Source organism: Salmo salar, chromosome ssa20 (assembly GCF_905237065.1).
Source record: "Salmo salar chromosome ssa20, Ssal_v3.1, whole genome shotgun sequence".
NCBI classification, from domain to species: Eukaryota; Metazoa; Chordata; class Actinopteri; order Salmoniformes; family Salmonidae; genus Salmo; species Salmo salar.
In genome coordinates this window covers 89435737-89456528 of record NC_059461.1, presented here as the reverse complement: position 1 = coordinate 89456528, position 20792 = coordinate 89435737, and the positions used below count along the sequence as shown (strand labels likewise).

Here is a 20792-nt window from a genome sequence, read left to right as displayed (position 1 = left end):
GGTAGGTAGGTAGGTAGGTACAGGAACCAGGTAGGTAGGTAGGTAGGTACAGGAACCAGGTAGGTAGGTAGGTACAGGAACCAGGTAGGTAGGTAGGTAGGTAGGTACAGGAACCAGGTAGGTAGGTACAAGAACCAGGTAGGTAGGTACAGGAACCTGGTAGGTAGGTACAGGAACCTGTTAGGTAGGTAGGTAGGTAGGTAGGTAGGTACAGGAACCTGGTAGGTGGTAGGTGGGTAGGTAGGTACAGGAACCTGGTAGGTAGGTAGGTGGGTAGGTCCAGGAACTAGGTAGGTAAGTAGGTAGGTACAGGATCCAGGTAGGTATGTACAGGAACCTGGTAGGTAGGTAGGTACAAGAACCAGGTAGGTAGGTACAGGAACCAGGTAGGTAGGTAGGTAGGGTGGTAGGTACAGGAACCAAGTAGGTAGGTAGGTAGGTACAGGAACCAAGTAGGTAGGTAGGTAGGTACAGGAACCAAGTGGTAGGTAGGTAGGTACAGGAACCAGGTAGGTAGGTAGGTACAGGAACCAGGTAGGTAGGTACAAGAACCAGGTAGGTAGGTACAGGAACCTGGTAGGTAGGTAGGTAGGTACAGGAACCTGGTAGGTAGGTACAGGAACCTGGTAGGTAGGTAGGGTAGGTAGGTAGGTAGGTAGGTCCAGGAACTAGGTAGGTAGGTAGGTCCAGGAACTAGGTAGGTAGGTACAGGAACCAGGTAGGTAGGTAGGTAGGTACAGGAACCACGTGGTAGGTAGGTACAGGAACCAGGTAGGTGGGTACAGGAACCAGGTAGGTAGGTACAGGAACCAGGTAGGTAGGTACAAGAACCAGGTAGGTAGGTACAGGAACCAGGTAGGTAGGTACAAGAACCAGGTAGGTAGGTACAGGAACCTGGTAGGTGGGTAGGTAGGTGGGTACAGGAACCAGGTAGGTAGGTAGGTCCAGGAACTAGGTAGGTGGGTAGGTAGGTAGGTACAGGAACCTGGTAGGTAGGTAGGTACAAGAACCTGGTAGGTAGGGTACAGGAACCAGGTAGGTAGGTAGGTAGGTAGGTAGGTGGGTGGGTAGGTCCAGGAACTAGGTAGGTAGGTAGGTACAGGAACCAGGTAGGTAGGTAGGTCCAGGAACCAGGTAGGTAGGTAGGTACAGGAATCAGGTAGGTAGGTAGGTGGGTACAGGAACCTGGTAGGTGGGTAGGTACAAGAACCTGGTAGGTAGGTACAGGAACCAGGTAGGTAGGTAGGTAGGTGGGTAGGGTGGTAGGGTGGGTGGGTAGGTAGGTCCAGGAACTAGGTAGGTAGGTAGGTCCAGGAACTAGGTAGGTAGGTAGGTCCAGGAACTAGGTAGGTAGGTAGGTACAGGAATCAGGTAGGTAGGTAGGGTGGTGGGTACAGGAACCACGTAGGTAGGTAGGTACAGGAACCAGGTAGGTGGGTACAGGAACCAGGTAGGTAGGTACAGGAACCAGGTAGGTAGGTACAAGAACCAGGTAGGTAGGTACAGGAACCAGGTAGGTAGGTACAAGAACCAGGTAGGTAGGTACAGGAACCTGGTAGGTAGGTAGGTAGGTAGGTACAGGAACTAGGTAGGTAGGTAGGTCCAGGAACTAACTAGGTGGTAGGTAGGTAGGTAGGTAGGGTACAGGAACCTGGTAGGTAGGTGGGTACAAGAACCTGGTAGGTAGGTACAGGAACCAGGTAGGTAGGTAGGTAGGTAGGTACAGGAATCAGGTAGGTAGGTAGGTACAGGAATCAGGTAGGTAGGTAGGTACAGGAATCAGGTAGGTAGGTAGGTACAGGAACCAGGTAGGTAGGTAGGTACAGGAATCAGGTAGGTAGGTAGGTACAGGAACCAGGTAGGTGGGTACAGGAACCAGGTAGGGTGGTAGGTACAGGAACCAGGTAGGTAGGGTACAGGAACCTGGTAGGTAGGTAGGTAGGTACAGGAACCAGGTAGGTAGGTAGGTAGGTACAGGAACCAGGTAGGTAGGTAGGTAGGTAGGTACAGGAACCTGGTAGGTAGGTAGGTAGGTACAGGAACCTCGTAGGTAGGTACAGGAACCAGGTAGGTAGGTACAGGAACCAGGTAGGTAGGAGGTGGTACAGGAACCAGGTAGGTAGGTACAAGAACCAGGTAGGTAGGTACAAGAACCAGGTAGGTAGGTACAGGAACCTGGTAGGTAGGTAGGTAGGTAGGTAGTTACAGGAACCTGGTAGGTAGGTAGGTAGGTGGTTACAGGAACCAGGTAGGTAAGTACAGGAGCCAGGTAGGTAGGTAGGTAGGTACAGGAACCAGGTAGGTAGGTAGGTAGGTACAGGAACCAGGTAGGTAGGTAGGTACAGGAACCAGGTAGGTAGGTAGGTAGGTAGGTACAGGAACCAGGTAGGTAGGTACAAGAACCAGGTAGATAGGTACAGGAACCTGTTAGGTAGGTAGGTACAGGAACCTGGTAGGTAGGTAGGTAGGTACAGGAACTAGGTAGGTAGGTAGGTAGGTAGGTCCAGGAACTAGGTAGGTAAGTAGGTAGGTACAGGATCCAGGTAGGTATGTACAGGAACCTGGTAGGTAGGTAGGTAGGTACAGGAACCTCGTAGGTAGGTACAGGAACCAGGTAGGTAGGTACAGGAACCAGGTAGGTAGGTACAGGAACCAGGTAGGTAGGTACAAGAACCAGGTAGGTAGGTACAAGAACCAGGTAGGTAGGTACAGGAACCTGGTAGGTAGGTAGGTAGGTAGGTAGGTAGTTACAGGAACCTGGTAGGTAGGTAGGTAGGTAGGTACAGGAACCAGGTAGGTAAGTACAGGAACCAGGTAGGTAGGTAGGTAGGTACAGGAACCAGGTAGGTAGGTAGGTAGGTACAGGAACCAGGTAGGTAGGTAGGTACAGGAACCAGGTAGGTAGGTAGGTAGGTAGGTACAGGAACCAGGTAGGTAGGTACAAGAACCAGGTAGATAGGTACAGGAACCTGGTAGGTAGGTACAGGAACCTGTTAGGTAGGTAGGTAGGTAGGTAGGTAGGTACAGGAACCTGGTAGGTAGGTAGGTAGGTAGGTAGGTACAGGAACCTGGTAGGTAGGTAGGTAGGTAGGTCCAGGAACTAGGTAGGTAAGTAGGTAGGTACAGGATCCAAGTAGGTATGTACAGGAACCTGGTAGGTAGGTAGGTACAAGAACCAGGTAGGTAGGTACAGGAACCAGGTAGGTAGGTAGGTAGGTAGGTAGGTAGGTACAGGAACCAAGTAGGTAGGTAGGTAGGTACAGGAACCAAGTAGGTAGGTAGGTAGGTACAGGAACCAAGTAGGTAGGTAGGTAGGTACAGGAACCAGGTAGGTAGGTAGGTACAGGAACCAGGTAGGTAGGTACAAGAACCAGGTAGGTAGGTACAGGAACCTGGTAGGTAGGTAGGTAGGTACAGGAACCTGGTAGGTAGGTACAGGAACCTGGTAGGTAGGTAGGTAGGTAGGTAGGTAGGTAGGTCCAGGAACTAGGTAGGTAGGTAGGTCCAGGAACTAGGTAGGTAGGTACAGGAATCAGGTAGGTAGGTAGGTAGGTACAGGAACCACGTAGGTAGGTAGGTACAGGAACCAGGTAGGTAGGTACAGGAACCAGGTAGGTAGGTACAGGAACCAGGTAGGTAGGTACAAGAACCAGGTAGGTAGGTACAGGAACCAGGTAGGTAGGTACAAGAACCAGGTAGGTAGGTACAGGAACCTGGTAGGTAGGTAGGTAGGTAGGTACAGGAACTAGGTAGGTAGGTAGGTCCAGGAACTAGGTAGGTAGGTAGGTAGGTAGGTACAGGAACCTGGTAGGTAGGTAGGTACAAGAACCTGGTAGGTAGGTACAGGAACCAGGTAGGTAGGTAGGTAGGTAGGTAGGTAGGTAGGTGGTAGGTAGGTCCAGGAACTAGGTAGGTAGGTAGGTCCAGGAACTAGGTAGGTAGGTAGGTCCAGGAACTAGGTAGGTAGGTAGGTACAGGAATCAGGTAGGTAGGTAGGTAGGTACAGGAACCACGTAGGTAGGTAGGTACAGGAACCAGGTAGGTAGGTACAGGAACCAGGTAGGTAGGTACAGGAACCAGGTAGGTAGGTACAAGAACCAGGTAGGTAGGTACAGGAACCAGGTAGGTAGGTACAAGAACCAGGTAGGTAGGTACAGGAACCTGGTAGGTAGGTAGGTAGGTAGGTACAGGAACTAGGTAGGTAGGTAGGTCCAGGAACTAACTAGGTAGGTAGGTAGGTAGGTAGGTAGGTAGGTAGGTACAGGAACCTGGTAGGTAGGTAGGTACAAGAACCTGGTAGGTAGGTACAGGAACCAGGTAGGTAGGTAGGTAGGTAGGTAGGTACAGGAATCAGGTAGGTAGGTAGGTACAGGAATCAGGTAGGTAGGTAGGTAGGTACAGGAATCAGGTAGGTAGGTAGGTACAGGAATCAGGTAGGTAGGTAGGTAGGTAGGTACAGGAACCAGGTAGGTAGGTACAGGAACCAGGTAGGTAGGTAGGTAGGTACAGGAACCAGGTAGGTAGGTACAGGAACCAGGTAGGTAGGTAGGTACAGGAACCAGGTAGGTAGGTACAGGAACCAGGTAGGTAGGTAGGTAGGTACAGGAACCAGGTAGGTAGGTACAGGAACCAGGTAGGTAGGTAGATAGGTGCAGGAACCAGGTAGGTAGGTAGGTACAGGAACCAGGTAGGTAGGTAGGTACAGGAACCAGGTAGGTAGGTAGGTACAGGAACCTGGTAGGTAGGTAGGTACAGGAACCTGGTAGGTAGGTCCAGGAACTAGGTAGGTAGGTAGGTAGGTCCAGGAACTAGGTAGGTAGGTAGGTAGGTCCAGGAACTAGGTAGGTAGGTAGGTAGGTACAGGAACCAGGTAGGTAGGTACAGGAACCTGGTAGGTAGGTAGGTAGGTAGGTAGGTAGGTACAAGAACCAGGTAGGTAGGTACAGGAACCAGGTAGGTAGGAGGTAGGTAGGTAGGTAGGTACAGGAATCAGGTAGGTAGGTACAGGAACCTGGTAGGTAGGTACAGGAACCAGGTAGGTAGGTCCAGGAACTAGTTAGGTAGGTAGGTAGGTATGTCCAGGAACTAGGTAGGTAGGTAGGTCCAGGAACTAGGTAGGTAGGTAGGTAGGTAGGTAGGTAGGTAGGTAGGTAGGTAGGTACAAGAACCAGGTAGATAGGTACAGTAACCTGGTAGGTACAGGAACCTGGTAGGTAGGTACAGGAACCAGGTAGGCAGGTCCAGGAACTAGTTAGGTAGGTAGGTAGGTATGTCCAGGAACTAGGTAGGTAGGTAGGTCCAGGAACTAGGTAGGTAGGTAGGTACAGGAACCAGGTAGGTAGGTAGGTAGGTAGGTAGGTAGGTAGGTAGGTAGGTAGGTACAAGAACCAGGTAGGTAGGTACAGGAACTAGTTAGGTAGGTAGGTAGGTAGGTAGGTATGTCCAGGAACTAGGTAGGTAGGTAGGTCCAGGAACTAGGTAGGTAGGTAGGTACAGGAACCAGGTAGGTAGGTAGGTAGGTAGGTAGGTAGGTAGGTACAGGAACCAGGTAGGTAGGTAGGTAGGTAGGTACAGGAACCTGGTAGGGAGGAGGTAGGTAGGTACAGGAACCAGGTAGGTAGGTACAGGAACCAGGTAGGTCCAGGAACTAGGTAGGTAGGTAGGTCCAGGAACTAGGTAGGTAGGTAGGTAGGTAGGTAGGTAGGTAGGTAGGTAGGTAGGTAGGTAGGTCCAGGAACCTGGTAGGTAGGTAGGTAGGTAGGTACAGGAACCAGGTAGGTAGGTAGGTAGGTAGGTACAGGAACCTGGTAGGGAGGAGGTAGGTAGGTACAGGAACCAGGTAGGTAGGTACAGGAACCAGGTAGGTCCAGGAACTAGGTAGGTAGGTAGGTCCAGGAACTAGGTAGGTAGGTAGGTAGGTAGGTAGGTAGGTCCAGGAACCTGGTAGGTAGGTAGGTAGGTAGGTAGGTACAGGAACCTCTCCCTCTCATCTCTTCTCTGTGGTGTCCGTGTTCCTTAGGCTGCTCCATGTCCGTAATGGGAACTGTAAATACCACCAGGGAGAAGAGACATTCAAGCTGGCCCAGTCCTACATGGACAAACTAGCCAAACACGGCCACCAGGCCAACAAAGCAGCGCTGTATGGAGAGCTGTGTGCCTTGCTCTTTGCCAAGAGTCACTATGATGAGGTAGGCTTTCCTTTTTTATTTCTACACAAAATCTCTTTTCAAACCAAAACCTTTTCAAACTTATTCTTATTCAATCATAACCGGTAGTAAAAAAAAACTGTTAGTCATATTTTGTGTGTGAGACATAAAGGATATTATTATTTCTACACTACCAGAAAGTCTATTTCTTAAGACCATCATTTAACCAGACGTCAGGCCATAGGATGCTAGCAAGAAACTTTGATTTAGAAAGTATTTTTGATCAGACGGATTTTCGAAGTCACTGGATAAGAGCGTCTACTAAATGACCAAAAATGTAAAGGATGAGTCTTGTTTCTTGCTCCTGTGTGTCAGGCCTACATGTGGTGCATAGAAGCCATGAAGGAGATCACAGAGGGCCTGCCTGTCAAAGTGGTGGTGGACGTCCTCAGGCAAGCCTCCAAGGTAACAGAAATGTTATGGAGATGGTGGATGTGTCTCAAATGGCACTACATTTGACCAGGACCCATTTTGGCACACTAGGTTCTGGTTGAAAGTAGTGTTCTAATATGTTGGGTGTTCATTTTGGGACACACGTGAAATGTTATGGGGATGGTGTTGTTTGAGACGCTATGGAAATATTAGTGACTGAGACAGTGTTTGCTAAAGGATAACATCAATCCTATTCCGTCCCCTGCCCTCGGGAAGGAACTAGCCTCGTATCCATACAATACAGCAGTGTGTCTGTGGCTGACAGCAGAACAACTCTGGAGGTTATATAGAGCGACTAGAACACAATTCATTTATTTTTCCAGAAGGGACTTCAGTTGTGGCAAGTCTGATAAGGTAAAGGTAAAGAGATATGAGCTTTGGTCAAAGTAGTGCACTATAGTAGGTGGAATGAATAACAGGGCATTATCTGTGTCATATTTTGATGATTGTAAAAAGAAGAAATGTCAATAAATATATTGTACAAAAAAAAAAACATTTTGTGCACTATATACGGACTATGTTTCCGTTTGGAACTGTGTGTCTTTTCAACAGGCCTGTGTTGTGAAGAGAGAGTTCAGGAAAGCTGAACAGCTGATTAAACACGCTGTCTTTCTGGCACGGTAAGACTTCCTTGTTTTTTATCCTTTTATTAACTATTGTTTAATCCTTTTATAGGTTGGCCAAGCTCAGTGTTTTATATATATGTGTGTGTGTATATATACACAGAGTATACCAAACATTAGGAACACCTTTCTAATATGGAGTTGCACCTCCGTTTGCCCTCAGAACAGCTTCAGTTCGTCAGGGAATGGACTCTACAAGCTGTTGCAAGCGTCCCACAGGGATGCTGGCCCTTGTTGACTCCAATGTTTCCCACAGTTGTGTCAAGTTGGCTGGATGTCCTTTGGCTGGTGGACCGTTCTTGATACACACTCGTGGAAAAACCCAGCAGTGTTGTGCCTAGCACCTACTACCATACCCCGTTCAAAGGCACTTACATATTTTGTCTTGTCCATTCACCCTCTGAATGGCCCACATACACAATCCATGTCTCAATTGTCTCAAGTCTTAAAAATCCTTCTTTAACCCATCTCCTCCCTTTCATCTACACTGATTGAAGTGGATTTAACAAGTGACATCAATAAGGGATCATAGCTTTTACCTGGTCAGTCTGTCATGGAAAGAGCAGGTGTTCTTCATCTCTCTCTCTCTCTCTCTCTCTCTCTCTCTCTCTCTCTCTCTCTCTCTCTCTCTCTCTCTCTCTCTCTCTCTCATTTCTCTTGAATTATTCATGTTCCTGGCTCACTCTATTTCAGGGAGCATTTTGGACAAAAGCATCCCAAATACTCAGACACTCTGCTGGACTACGGCTTCTACCTACTGAACGTAGATAACATCTGCCAGTCAGTGGCCATCTACCAGGTGGGTTGTTCATATAGACTATACACTACCTTTTATCTAGGGTGGCAAAATGTCACAACTTTCCCCAAATCCTGGTTAGACAATTCCTGGAATCAGGAGGTGGTGAAAAAAAAAATCCGGAAAACCCTGGGAATTTGGGGGAAAGTTCCCAGAATTTTTCAACCCTAAAATCCCCTTTTTGGTTAGTTCCCTGGTCAAAAGTAGTTCACTAGTTCACATCTAGAAGGCGAGGTCAGTACAGGTGCATCAAAGCTGGGACCGAGAGACTGAAAAACAGCTTCTATCTCAAGGCCATCAGACTGTTAAACAGCCATCACTAACATTGAGTGGCTGCTGCCAACATACTGACTCAACTCCAGCCACTTTAAACAATGGAAAAATGGATGTAATAAATGTATCACTAGCCACTTTAAACAATGCCACTTTATATAATGTTTACATACCCTACATTACTCATCTCATATGTATATACTGTACTCTATACCATCTACTGCATCTTGCCTATGCTGTTCGGCCATCGCTCATTCATATATTATGTACATATTCTTATTCATTCCTTTACACTTGTGTGTGTGTGTGTATAAGGTAGTTGTTGTGAAATTGTTAGGTTATATTACTGCACGGTCGGAACTACAATCACAAGCATTTCGCTACACTCACATTAACATCTGCTAACCACATGTATGTGACCAATAACATTTGATTTGACTACTTAGAGAATAGACTGCCGTTTGGGACACATCCAAATGCTGGTTTCTCTCTCTCTCATTTGCAGACAGCGCTGGACATCAGACAGTCTGTCTTCGGGGGGAAGAACATCCACGTAGCGACGGCCCACGAAGACCTGGCTTACTCCTCCTACGTTCACCAGTACAGCTCTGGGAAATTTGCCAACGCTCTGTGAGTAGCTACACCCTCCTTCCTCTACTATTCATGGACTGACTTTGAGCCTGCTAGATAATTACATTAGACTCCCTTTTTATTTTCTTTTTTGACATGTCAGACGACTATTTATCTTACGTGAATGAAGTTATCAATGTTCTTAAACCAAACTTCAATTAAACTACTCAGTCTGCCCCACCACAGTGTGTAAGATTCTGGTTGAATGAAGCAGATGGATAGCCAGCCTACAAGGGTCAAAACGTTTATTTATGAGAGCTCTGAAATCCTTACAATGAACAAAGCCTTTTATATTAAAACACACACACACACACACACACACCAGTAGAGAACTCCACCCAGCTTTAGGCGGCTGTATTTTTCCACAGTACCCAGACCACCTGTCTCCTTATCTTTTGCCAGCCTAGCCGTTCCCAGGCCGTTGTTTCTCTCCCTAACTTAGGGAGGCCTCTTCTCCTGTTCCTTTCCCAAGGTCATCTTATCAACTCTTCCTCCCTCGTTTTGAAGTGGTACCAGTGTCTTACTCACACACAGTATTGGAATATAGTTTTTAACCCATTATTATAGCCTTATTTCCAATACATTTCAACAGGTTATAGGGTTTCTGAGTGAAATCATTTAGTCAAACTTTTAATCATATAATTTCCATTACAATCTGCATCCTAAAAGGCCCACTATTCCCTAATATAGTGCACTATTGTTGACGAGAGGGAATAGGGGTGTAGGGGTGAACTATGACATGAATAGGGTGCTATTTTGGGATGCAGACTTGAATAATATTTCTGTAGTTTCCATATTGCTGTAGTTTGCTGGTACTGTAAAAGTCTTAAGTCACTCAAGGTTACTGCAGGTGTAACGCTCTGGGCAAGTGCCATGTAATAGGAATAGAAGCACAATGAAGGAATAGGAACTAGGAATAGTCGATTCTGTAGATATAACTGACCATAAGGACAAGAGGAAGGATTGTAAGGGTTTCGTCTGTCATCATGTGGTGTGGCAAAACCCACCCTTCATGTGTATGTTGTTTGGTCAGTACCCTCATCTCCTAATACTCAAAATATCTAGACATAGTACTTGTAAAGTAATCTGTTTTCTTGGAAAAGTGTTGTTCTGAGCAGTGTGTCTAAGAGTCAGCCTCAAGCGTTCTGTTCTCTCCAGATTCCATGCAGAACGTGCCGTAGACATCATAACTCACATTCTCCCTGAAGACCATCTACTCCTGGCCTCCTCCAAGAGGGTCAAAGGTGATTTTCTTTCCACCATTCTAATCGCCGAGTCACTCCTAGCTGGCATCTGAGTCATCACAGTGCCTCTGGAACGCGGCTGTGAAACCACAGTCAGTCATGAGATGAGAGAGAGGAGAAACGGCACGCAGTCCTTTCTGACTACTCTTCCTTGTAGGATTTATCGAGATGTTATTGACTGTTTCTAGCTCAGGGACAGATTGTGTGGATGTGTAAACATACACAGGTGAAGTCGGAAGTTTACATACACCTTAGCCAAATACATTTAAACTCAGTTTTTCACAATTTCTGACATTTAATCCTAGTAAAAATTCCCTTGTTTTAGGTCAGTTAGGATCACCACTTTATTTTAAGAATGTGAAATGTCAGAATAATAGTTGAGAGAATGATTTATTTCAGCTTTTATTTCTTTCATCACGTTCCCAGTGGGTCAGAAGTTTACATACACTCAATTAGTATTTGGTAGCATTGCCTTTAAATTGTTTAACTTGGGTCAAACGTTTCGGGTAGCCTTCCACAAGCTTCCCACAATAAATTGGATGAATTTTGACCCATTCCTCCTGACAGCTGGTGTAACAGTCAGGTTTGTAGGCCTCCTGGTTCGCACACACGCTTTTTCAGTTCTGCCAACAAATGTTCTATAGGATTGGGGTCAGGGCTTTGTGATGGCCACTCCAGTACCTTGACTTTGTTGTCCTTAAGCCATTTTGCCACAACTTTGGAAGTATGCTTGGGGTCATTGTCCATTTGGAAGACCCATTTGCGACCAAACTTTAACTTCCTGACTGATGTCTTGAGATGTTGCTTCAATATATCCACATCATTTTCCTCCCTCATGATGCCATCTATTTTGTGAAGTGCACCAGTCCCTCCTGCAGCAAAGCACCCCCACAACATGATGCTGCCACCCCCTTGCTTCACGGTTGGGATGGTCTTCTTCAGCTTGCAAGCCTCCCCCTTTTTCCTCCAGACATAACGATGGTCATTATGGCCAAACAGTTCTATTTTTGTTTCATCAGACCAGAGGATATTTCTCCAAAAAGTACGATCTTTGTCCCCATGTGCAGTTGCAAACCGTAGTCGGGCTTTTTTATGGCGGTTTTGGAGCAGTGGCTTCTTCCTTGCCTTTCAGGTTATGTCGATATAGGACTCGTTTTACTGTGGATATAGATACTTTTGTACCTGTTTCCTCCAGCATCTTCACAAGGTCCTTTGCTGTTGTTCTGGGATTGATTTGCACTGTTTGCACCAAAGTACATTCATCTCTAGGAGACAAAACGCGTCTCCTTCCTGAGCGGTATGACGGCTGCGTGGTCCCATGGTGTTTATACTTGCGTACTATTGTTTGTACAAATGAACGTGGTACCTTCAGGTGTTTGAAAATTTCTCCAAGGATGAACCAGACTTGTGGAGGTCTACAATTGTTTTTCTGAGGTCTTGGCTGATTTCTTTTGATTTTCCCATGATGTCAAGCAAAGAGGCACTGAGTTTGAAGGTAGGCCTTGAAATACATCCACAGGTACACCTCCAAATGACTAAAAAAATGTCAATTAACCTATCGGAAGCTTCTACAGCCATGACATCCTTTTCTGGAATTTTCCAAGCTGTTTAAAGGCACAGTCAACTTAGTGTATGTAAACTTCTGACCCACTGGAATTGTGACACAGTGAAATAATCTCTGTGAAAAAATGACTTGTCATGCACAAAGTAGATGTCCCAACCGACTTGCCAAAACTATAGTTTGTTAACAAGACATTTGTGGAGTGGTTTAAAAACAAGTTTTAATGACTCCCAACCTAAGTGTATATAAACTTCTGACTTCAACTGTACATACTGCCTCCCCAGCTCTGATCCTGGAGGGCATCGCCATCGACTGCCACAACAAGGAGACGTCTGTATCTAACCCTACATTTCCTCCCCACCCAGCTCTGATCCTGGAGGAGATTGCCATCGACTGCCACAACAAGGAGACAGAGGATCGCCTGCTGCAGGAGGCCTACGACCTGCACCTGTCCTCTCTACAGCTGGCCAAGAAAGCCTTCGGCGAGTTCAACGTCCAGACAGCCAAACACTATGGAAACCTGGGACGGCTCTACCAGTCCATGAGGAAGTTCAAGGTTAGTTGGAGGGGCGAAAGACACACACACACTCACACTGCTGTCCAATGGTAGTGCTGCAGCCCCTGAAGGCAGCAGTTTGATCACCTGATACTCACTTTCTCTACTGCTATCTATCCTACGTCTCTCCATACCATTTTAAACGGTGTGTTGTAGGAGGCTGAAGAGATGCACATTAAAGCCATCCAGATCAAGGAACAGCTTCTGGGGCAGGAGGACTATGAGGTGGCTCTGTCTGTGGGTCATCTGGCCTCGCTCTATAACTATGACATGAACCAGTATGAAGATGCTGAGAGACTCTACCGACGATCCATCTCCATCGGTAAGTGTGTGTATGTATGTACAAAGCGGAAACAGGTTTTTAGAAATGTTTGCAAATAAAAAATAAACGGATAACTTATTGGCATAAATATTCAGACCCTTTTCCTACATGAGACTTGAAATTGAGCTCAAGTGCATCCTGTTTCCATTGATCATCCTTGAGATGTTTGATTGGAATCCACCTGTGGGTAAATTCAATTAATTGGACATGATTTGGAAAGGCACACACCTGTCTATACAAGGTCCCACAGTTGACAGTGCATGTCAGAGCAAAATCCAAGCAATGAGGTCCACGAAATTGTCCGTAGAGCTCCGAGACAGGATTGTGTCGAGGCACAGATCTGGGGAAGGGTACCAAAAAATGTCTGCAGTATTGAAGGTCCCCAAGAACACAGTGGCCTCCATCATTCTTAAATGGAAGAAGTTTGGAACCACCAAGACTCTTCCTAGAGCTGGCCGCCCGGCCAAACTGAGCAATCAGGGGAGAAGGGCCTTGGTCTGGGAGGTGACCAAGAATCCGACTGGTCAGAGCTCCGGAGTTCCTCTGTGGAGATGCTTGTCCTTCTGGAAGGTTCACCCATCTCTGCAGCACTCCACCAATCAGGTCTTTAACTAAAGGCACATGACAGTCCGCTTGGAGTTTGTGGGGGGGAAGCATGGTGGTGGCAGCATCATGTTGTGGGGATGTTTTTCAGAAGCAGGGACTGGGAGACTAGTCAGGATCGAGGGAAAGGTGAACGGAGCAAAGTACAGAGAGATCCTTGATGAAAACCTGCTCCAGAGCGCTCAGACTGGGGGTGAAGGTTCACCTTCCAACAGGACAATGACCCTAAGCACACAGCCAAGACAACGCAGGAGTGGCTTTGGGACAAGTCTCTGAATGTCCTTGACTAGCCCAGCCAGATCCCGAACTTGAACCCGATCGAACATCTCTGGAGAGACATGAAAATAGCTGTGCCTCGACACTCCCCATCCAACCTGACAGAGCTTGAGAGGATCTGCAGAGAAGAATGGGAGAAACTCCCCAAATACAGATGTGCCAAGCTTGTAGCATCATACCCAAGAAGACTCGAGGCTGTAATCGCTGCCAAAGGCGCTTCAACAAAGTACTGAGTAAAGGGTCTGAATACTTAAGTAAATGTGATATTTCCATTTATGTTTAATACATTTGCAAACATTTCTAAACCTGTTTTTGCTTTGACATTGTGTGTGTGTGTGTGTGTGTGTGTGTGTGTGTGTGTGTGTGTGTGTGTGTGTGTGTGTGTGTGTGTGTGTGTGTGTGTGTGTGTGTGTGTGTGTGTGTGTGTGTGTGTGTGTGTTTTGAGGGGGAAATAATGCAATACATTTTAGAATAAGGCTGTAATGTAACAAAATGTGGAAAAAGTCAAGGGGTCTGAATACTTTCCGAATGCACTAATGTACAGCACCAGTCAAAAGTTTGGACACACCTACTCATTAAAGGGTTTTTCTTTAATTTTTACTATTTTCTACATTGTAGAATCATTGTGAAGACATCAAAACTATGAAATAACACATGGAATCATGTAGTAACCAAAAAAGTGTTAAACAAATATATTTAAGGTTCTTCAAAGTAGCCACCCTTTGCCTTAATGACAGCTTTGCACACTCTTGGCATTCTCTCAACCAGCTTCATGAGGTAGTCACCTGGAATGCATTTCAATGAACAGGTGTGCCTGTTAATTAGATTTTTTAAATATATATTTTTATTATTAATAAAAAATTAAAAGCTGAAGTATCTTGAGTCAATTATTCAACCCTTTTGTTATGGAAAGACTAAAGTTCAGGAGTAAAATGTGCTTAACATCACATAATAAGTTGCATGGACTCACTCTGTGTGCAATAAGTGGTTAACATTTTATAATTTTTTTATTTTATTTAACTAGGCAAGTCAGTTAAGAATAAATTCTTATTTACAATGACGGACGACATTGGGCCAGTTGTGTGCCTCCCAATCACGGCCGGTTGTGATACGGCCTGGAATCAAACCCGGGTCTGTAATGACGCCTCTAGCACTAAGGACTAGTATCCTACACATTCAATCGGTCCCTCAACCGAGCAGTGAATTTCAATCTCAAAAACCAGGGAGGTTTTTCAATGCCTCGCAAAGAAGGGCACCGATTTGGTAGATGTAGGGGGGGAAAAAAGCAAAAAAAAACAGACATTGATTATCCTTTTGAGCATGGTGAAGTAAGTTATCAGTTTACCCAATCACTACAAAGATACAGGCGTCCTTCCTAACTCAGTTGCTGGAGAGGAGGGAAACTGCTTAGGGATTTCACCATGAGGCCAATGGTGACTTTTTAAAACGGTTAAGAGTTTAATGGCTGTGATATGAAAACTGAGGATGGATCAACATTGTAGTTACTGTGAAAAGAAGGAAGCCTGTACAGAATAAAACATATTTCAAAACATGCATCGTGTTTGCAGCAAGGCACTGAAGTAATACAGCAAAAAGAATATGCCAAAGAAATGTTTTTTTTGTTGTTGTCCTGAATACAAAGCATTATGTTTGGGGCTAATCCAACACATCTGAGTAAAATCTTCATATTTTAATGCATAGTCATGGCTGCATCATGTTATGGGTATGTTTGTCAGCAGCAAGGACCAGGGATGTTTTTTTGGGGGGGTTGAAAGAAACAGAATACAGCTATGCACAGGCAAAATCCTAGAGGAAAACCTGGTTCAGGCTGCTTTCCAACAGACACTGGTAGACTAATTCACCTTTCCAGCAGGACAATAACCTAAAACACAAGGCCAAATATACACTGGAGTTGCTTACCAAGACGACATTGAATGTTCTTGAGTGGCCTAGTTAGAGTTTTGACTTAATTGTCTTGAAAATCTATGGCAAGACTTGAAAATGGCTTCCTATCAATGATCAACAACCAACTTGACAGAGCTTGAAGAATTTTAAAAGAATAATGGGCAAATGTTGCACAATCCAGATGTGCAAAGCTCTTAGAGACTAACCCAGAAAGACTCACAGCTGTAATGATTCTAACATGTATTGACTCAGGGTCGAGTACTTATCTAATCAAAATATATCAGTTTTTATTTTTTAAATAAATATTAGAATTCTTCTTAGATCGTGGACAAAAAAAATGACAATCAAGAAGTGTGAGTACTTCTCTGAAGGCACTTGCTTGTGTAGGTCTTCATCTGTTTTTGTTTTTACCCATGTATCTTTCCCCTGTCAGGTAAGAAACTATTCGGTGAGGGCTACAGCGGTCTGGAGTACGACTACCGGGGGCTGATCAAACTCTACAACTCAGTAGGGAACTATGAGAAGGTGTTTGAGTATCACAACGTGCTGTCTAACTGGAACCGACTCCGGGATAGGCAGTTTGCTGTGGCGGATGCCCTAGAGGATGTTAATACTAGTCCCCAGCAGACACAGGAAGTGGTACAGACCTTCCTACTGGCCCAGAGCTATGGGCCCACACGAGCCTGCCTGGGCTGAGACACACACACACACACACAGCAAGAAGCATCCAGGATGGGACTGGTTCACCAACCCCCTCACACCAATCCAATACAAGGAGCTAACTATTTATTTGACTTCTTTAAGAAGATAACAGAGATATTCAAAAAAGACTTACGTTTCATCATGGAAATTTCAGAAACCGCCACCTTTTTTTTAGTTAATTTTCTTACTTTTGCCTTTTTTTAATTTGGGTTTTGATAAGTTATTTTGTATCTGAACCAGTGTAGCTCTGACCACCAGGAGAATACACCGTCTCACTGTCACTCTCTCTGTCGGTGACATGGAATACCCTACTATGTTATTTTGTCACCACAGCCCCCTCGTCGGAGTCAACGGCCACGACGAGGGGGCTGCACAATATAGGGAATAGTGTGTCGTTTAGGACGCAGACTGAGAAATGTTTCTACCCACGTCCCTCCCAGGTGTCACCACAAAGGAAGGACAATTTGAACGAAATGTGCAATGATAGATATATATATATACCATGACTGATAGGGGGCGCTGTGTTGAAGTCACGTGCTACAACTTGGCACTCCCCAACCATTGTAAAAACGTTGGAAGCTAAAGAAATGCATTAATGTCTACGTTTGTTTTTGCCACACTTGTTCTATTAGACACCTTAATGCATACCTTTTAAATTGTGTGATAGAAATGTAAAACATATTTTCTTCAAAGTATAATTTTTTGTTGTTGAAAGTTCTAATGTTACTCTCCCCACTACAACTAAATTCCTAAATACATGTAATTTTGTCCTTGAGAGACATTGTTAATTGAAATACTGTAGAATCCCATTCATTCCTATGGAGGGCTGCTTCTTCTGGGGAGTACCAATATGGCCGACCGGTGGCTTCAAAGCCTCTCATTGGCCAATACACAGCATCAGCGATCCCAGCTTTTTTTGTTGTTGTTTTTGTTCTATTCATCATTGGTCATGAGCTTGTTGTGACTAATACAGTGAACAATATTGCAGGTTTATCCCATCAGTTTGTGTTCTAAAACAAACATTTCAGTTCCATTTTACAGATTAACTCTGGTCCTCGAAAGTATGGGAGGTCCTTTTTTTGAAGGATGGATTTTACTTTTAAATATATATTTTTTAAACTTTTGGACCATTTGTTGGAGGGGGTTAGTAATCAGTGGAACACATGTTCCAGTGGGTTTAATGTTCTTTATTGTGTTTTATTTAATATTGCTTTCCATGCAGCGTAGTTCTGACATAGCTTAATTTAAATGCCAATATTATAATTTATATGCAAAGTGTGTTTTTTCAAAAGCCCAATGCTATGGTTTCAGAAGGATGAGCCACATTTGATTTGTGACTTAAGGTGGGAGACCAGTGTCCTCTCAGCACCATCCTGCAGTCTCAAAGGGTTTCCGACCACTCTTTTTCCATTGGAGTGAGTTTACAAGCAGTCCTCCCCTTGCCTGCCTCTTAAGAACCACATTGAAAGTGTGTAGGGGTTGAACATTGGGTTAAATGCCACAGCGTTTTCACTTTTGCTAGATTACATGTCACACCTTTTGTCTAACTGTGGAGTCAGTTTTTTTTCTTCAGATATTTTATTTTTATTTTTTTTTATTACAAAGCTTGACCTCTCCCTCCAAAGCGCTGTAGGTATCTGGATATCTGTGTTGTGTTAGTAGCGTGTCTACGGCGGTAGTGTTATTACTGTCTGCCCTGTGCTGAAGTCCAAGCCTTAGCCCTTAAAGGACACCTAGCTGCAGCGGTGCTCTGACCTTCTCTGGCTCCAAGTACTCATCTTTTACACCTTATGCTTGCTACCTAAACCCCTCCCTCGTAACAACCTGACAGGCTGTCTGTGGGAAAAGCATAAGACTTTGACATCACCTCAAGACCTTAACTATTGGAGTAGACATACAGTACTTACCGGCCAGGGACCATTTGACCAGCAGGTAATTAACCTATTTACTTAACTAGGCAAGTCGGTTAAGAACAAATTCTTATTTATAATGACGGGGAACAGTGGGTTAAACTGCCTTGTTCAGGGGCAGAGCGACTGATTTTTACCTTGTCACATCGGGGATTTGATCTAGCAACCTTTCGGTTATTGGCACAACGCTCTAACCACTAGGCTACCCTACCGCCCCGTAATGCTGCTCCAAGGTCTCAAGTGACCACTCTCTAGAACTAAACATCTATTCTAGAACTGTGAAGGGAATGAAATAGAACGCACCCAGACCATATTATAGACCTCTTTTGGAATGTCATCTTTGGAATGTATGGGAAGACCTTTTTACAAAGATGTCTGTGCATCATGTGACAATAGTGGTGGTCCACAATGTGACCTGCTGTGTTTTTTTTTTGAAAGGGAACAGTAGACCAGCGTGGGGGAGGGGAGGGGACTTCCTGGTTTGATAAAGATGGATGACGAGTGTAAAGGAAAAAGCTAAATAAAGCTGTGAGCTCTAAAAAAGAGTGGAAGTACATTTCTCTGAGTCGCTAGATGTTGTATTCTATCAAATCACTAACATGTTTTGATGACTTAAATCACATTCTCTCTATACTGAACAAAAATATAAACACATGTAAAGTGTTGGTTTCATGAGCTGAAATAAAAGATCCCAGAAATGTTCTATATGCACAAAAAGTGTAATGCTCTCAAATGTTCTGCACAAATTTTGTTTACATCCCTGTTAGTGAGCATTTCTCCTTTGCCAAGATAATCCATCCACCTGACAGGTGTGGCATATCAAGAAGCTGATTAAACAGCATCATTACACAGGTGCAGCTTGTGCTGGGGACAATAAAAGGCCACTCTACAATGTGCTGTTTTGTCACACAGCACAATGCCACAGATGTCTTAAGTTGAGGGAGAGTGCAAACTGCAGGAATGTCCACCAGAGCTGTCGCCAGATAAAATTGTTAATTTCTCTACCATAAGCCGCCTCCGTCATTTTTCGATAGATTGGCAGTACTTCCAACCAGCCTTACAACCGCAGACCATGTGTAACCACACCAGCCCAGGACGTCCACATCCGGCTTCTTCACCTGCAGGATCATCTGAGACCAGCCACCCAGACAGCTAATGAAACTGTGGGTTTGCACAACCCAAATATTTTCTGTAAAAACGGTAAGAAACCGTCTCGGGGAAGCTCATCTGCGTGTTCGTCGTCCTCACCAGGGTTTTGACCTGACTGCAGTTCGACGTCGTAATCCACCAGGGTCTCACCTTCGATGGCCACTGGCACACTGGAGAAGTGTGCTCTTCACGGATGAATCCCAGTTTCAACTGTACCGGGCAGATGGCAGACCAGGTGTATGGCGACGTGTGGGCGTGCGGTTTGCTGCTGTCAACATTGTGAACAGAGTGCCCATGGTGGGGTTATGGTAAGGGCAGGCATAAGCTACGGCCAACGAACACAACTGCATTATATCGATACTGTGACCAGATCCTGAGGCCCATTGTCGTGCCGTTCATCCGTCGCCATCACCTCACTTCCAGTTCCCACCAATATCTAGCAACTTCGCACAGCCATTGAAGAGTGGGATAACATTCCACAGGCCACAATCAACAGCCTGATCAACTCTATGTGAAGGAGATGTATCGTGCTGCATGAAGCAAATGGTGGTCACACCAGATACTGACTGGTTTTCTGATCCACGCCCCTACTTTTTTTTTTTTTTAAGGTGTCAGTATTCCCAGTCATGTGATATCCATAGATTAGGGCTTAATACATGTTTTAATTGACTGATTTCCTTATAAACTGTAACTCCAGTAAAATCTTAGAAATTGTTGGATGTTTTATATTTCTGTTCAGTGTAAATGTGCATTTAGTGGCTGAGAGGAGTAGTAATTGACTCGTCATAAAGGGATCAGATTCAATACACTGACGCCTTTAGTAAAGGACAACATTATTCACTACACTGACATCTCTCCAGTCCACAACTCTTTATGTTACAATATCAAAAATCCAGCCCTGGACCGCTTTTTCAAACAGGTTGTCCCTCCAGTGGTACTTGTAGTGTGGTTTGGTGAAATATTGTGACCAGATTTCCTGGTCCCTTCCTTTTTATGCAAATTATTTCACAGCTATCCTTTTACAAAATATTATTTATTTATTGTAAGACACGTTGATGTAAATCCATCAATGGTGCCACCTGTCAGTGATTTTAGTGGGTGGAATAATTATGATTTTTATACTGAACAAAAAAAACTATAAAACATGTAAAAAGTGTTGTTTTCATGAGCTGAAATAAAAGATCCTGACATTTTTTCTGGCTTCTTCACCTGCGAGATCATCTGAGAGCCACCCGGACAGATGATGAAACTGAGGAGCATTTCTGTCTGTAGTAAAGCCCTTTTGTGGGGGGGGGGGAACATATTCTAGTGGGTGGGCCTATGACCTTCTAAGCCCACCCATGGCTGCGCCCCTGCCCAGTCATGTGAAATCCATAGATTTTAGGGCTTAATGAATTTATTTCAATTGACTGATTTCCTTTATATGAACTGTAACTGAGTAAAATCGTTAATTGTTGCGTTTTATATTTTTGTTCAGTATAAATGGTTTCTCTGTCCAGATCAGTCTACACTTGTTAGATATCCAGATCACAATCCGTGTCTGACTACCTCTGGTGGTGGTCAGGAAGATCAGATCACATTCGGTGTCTTAATTGTCTATACCT

The 20792-nt window shown here is 44.8% G+C and overlaps 1 protein-coding gene across 1 annotated transcript in view; it reads left to right on the top strand.

Annotated features, from left to right (window-relative positions):
- LOC106581526 (amyloid protein-binding protein 2) overlaps window positions 1-18584 on the top strand; it is a 43920-nt gene extending 25336 nt beyond the window's left edge. Inside the window, exons 5-13 of the mRNA XM_014163629.2 lie at window positions 6020-6188; window positions 6522-6611; window positions 7191-7258; window positions 7955-8060; window positions 8836-8960; window positions 10119-10204; window positions 12131-12321; window positions 12478-12643; window positions 15861-18584. Coding sequence (XP_014019104.1) covers window positions 6020-6188; window positions 6522-6611; window positions 7191-7258; window positions 7955-8060; window positions 8836-8960; window positions 10119-10204; window positions 12131-12321; window positions 12478-12643; window positions 15861-16123 — 1264 coding nt within the window. The 3' untranslated portion in view covers window positions 16124-18584. The remainder of the gene's footprint in view (window positions 1-6019; window positions 6189-6521; window positions 6612-7190; window positions 7259-7954; window positions 8061-8835; window positions 8961-10118; window positions 10205-12130; window positions 12322-12477; window positions 12644-15860) is intronic.
- Window positions 18585-20792: the final 2208 nt, after the last annotated feature.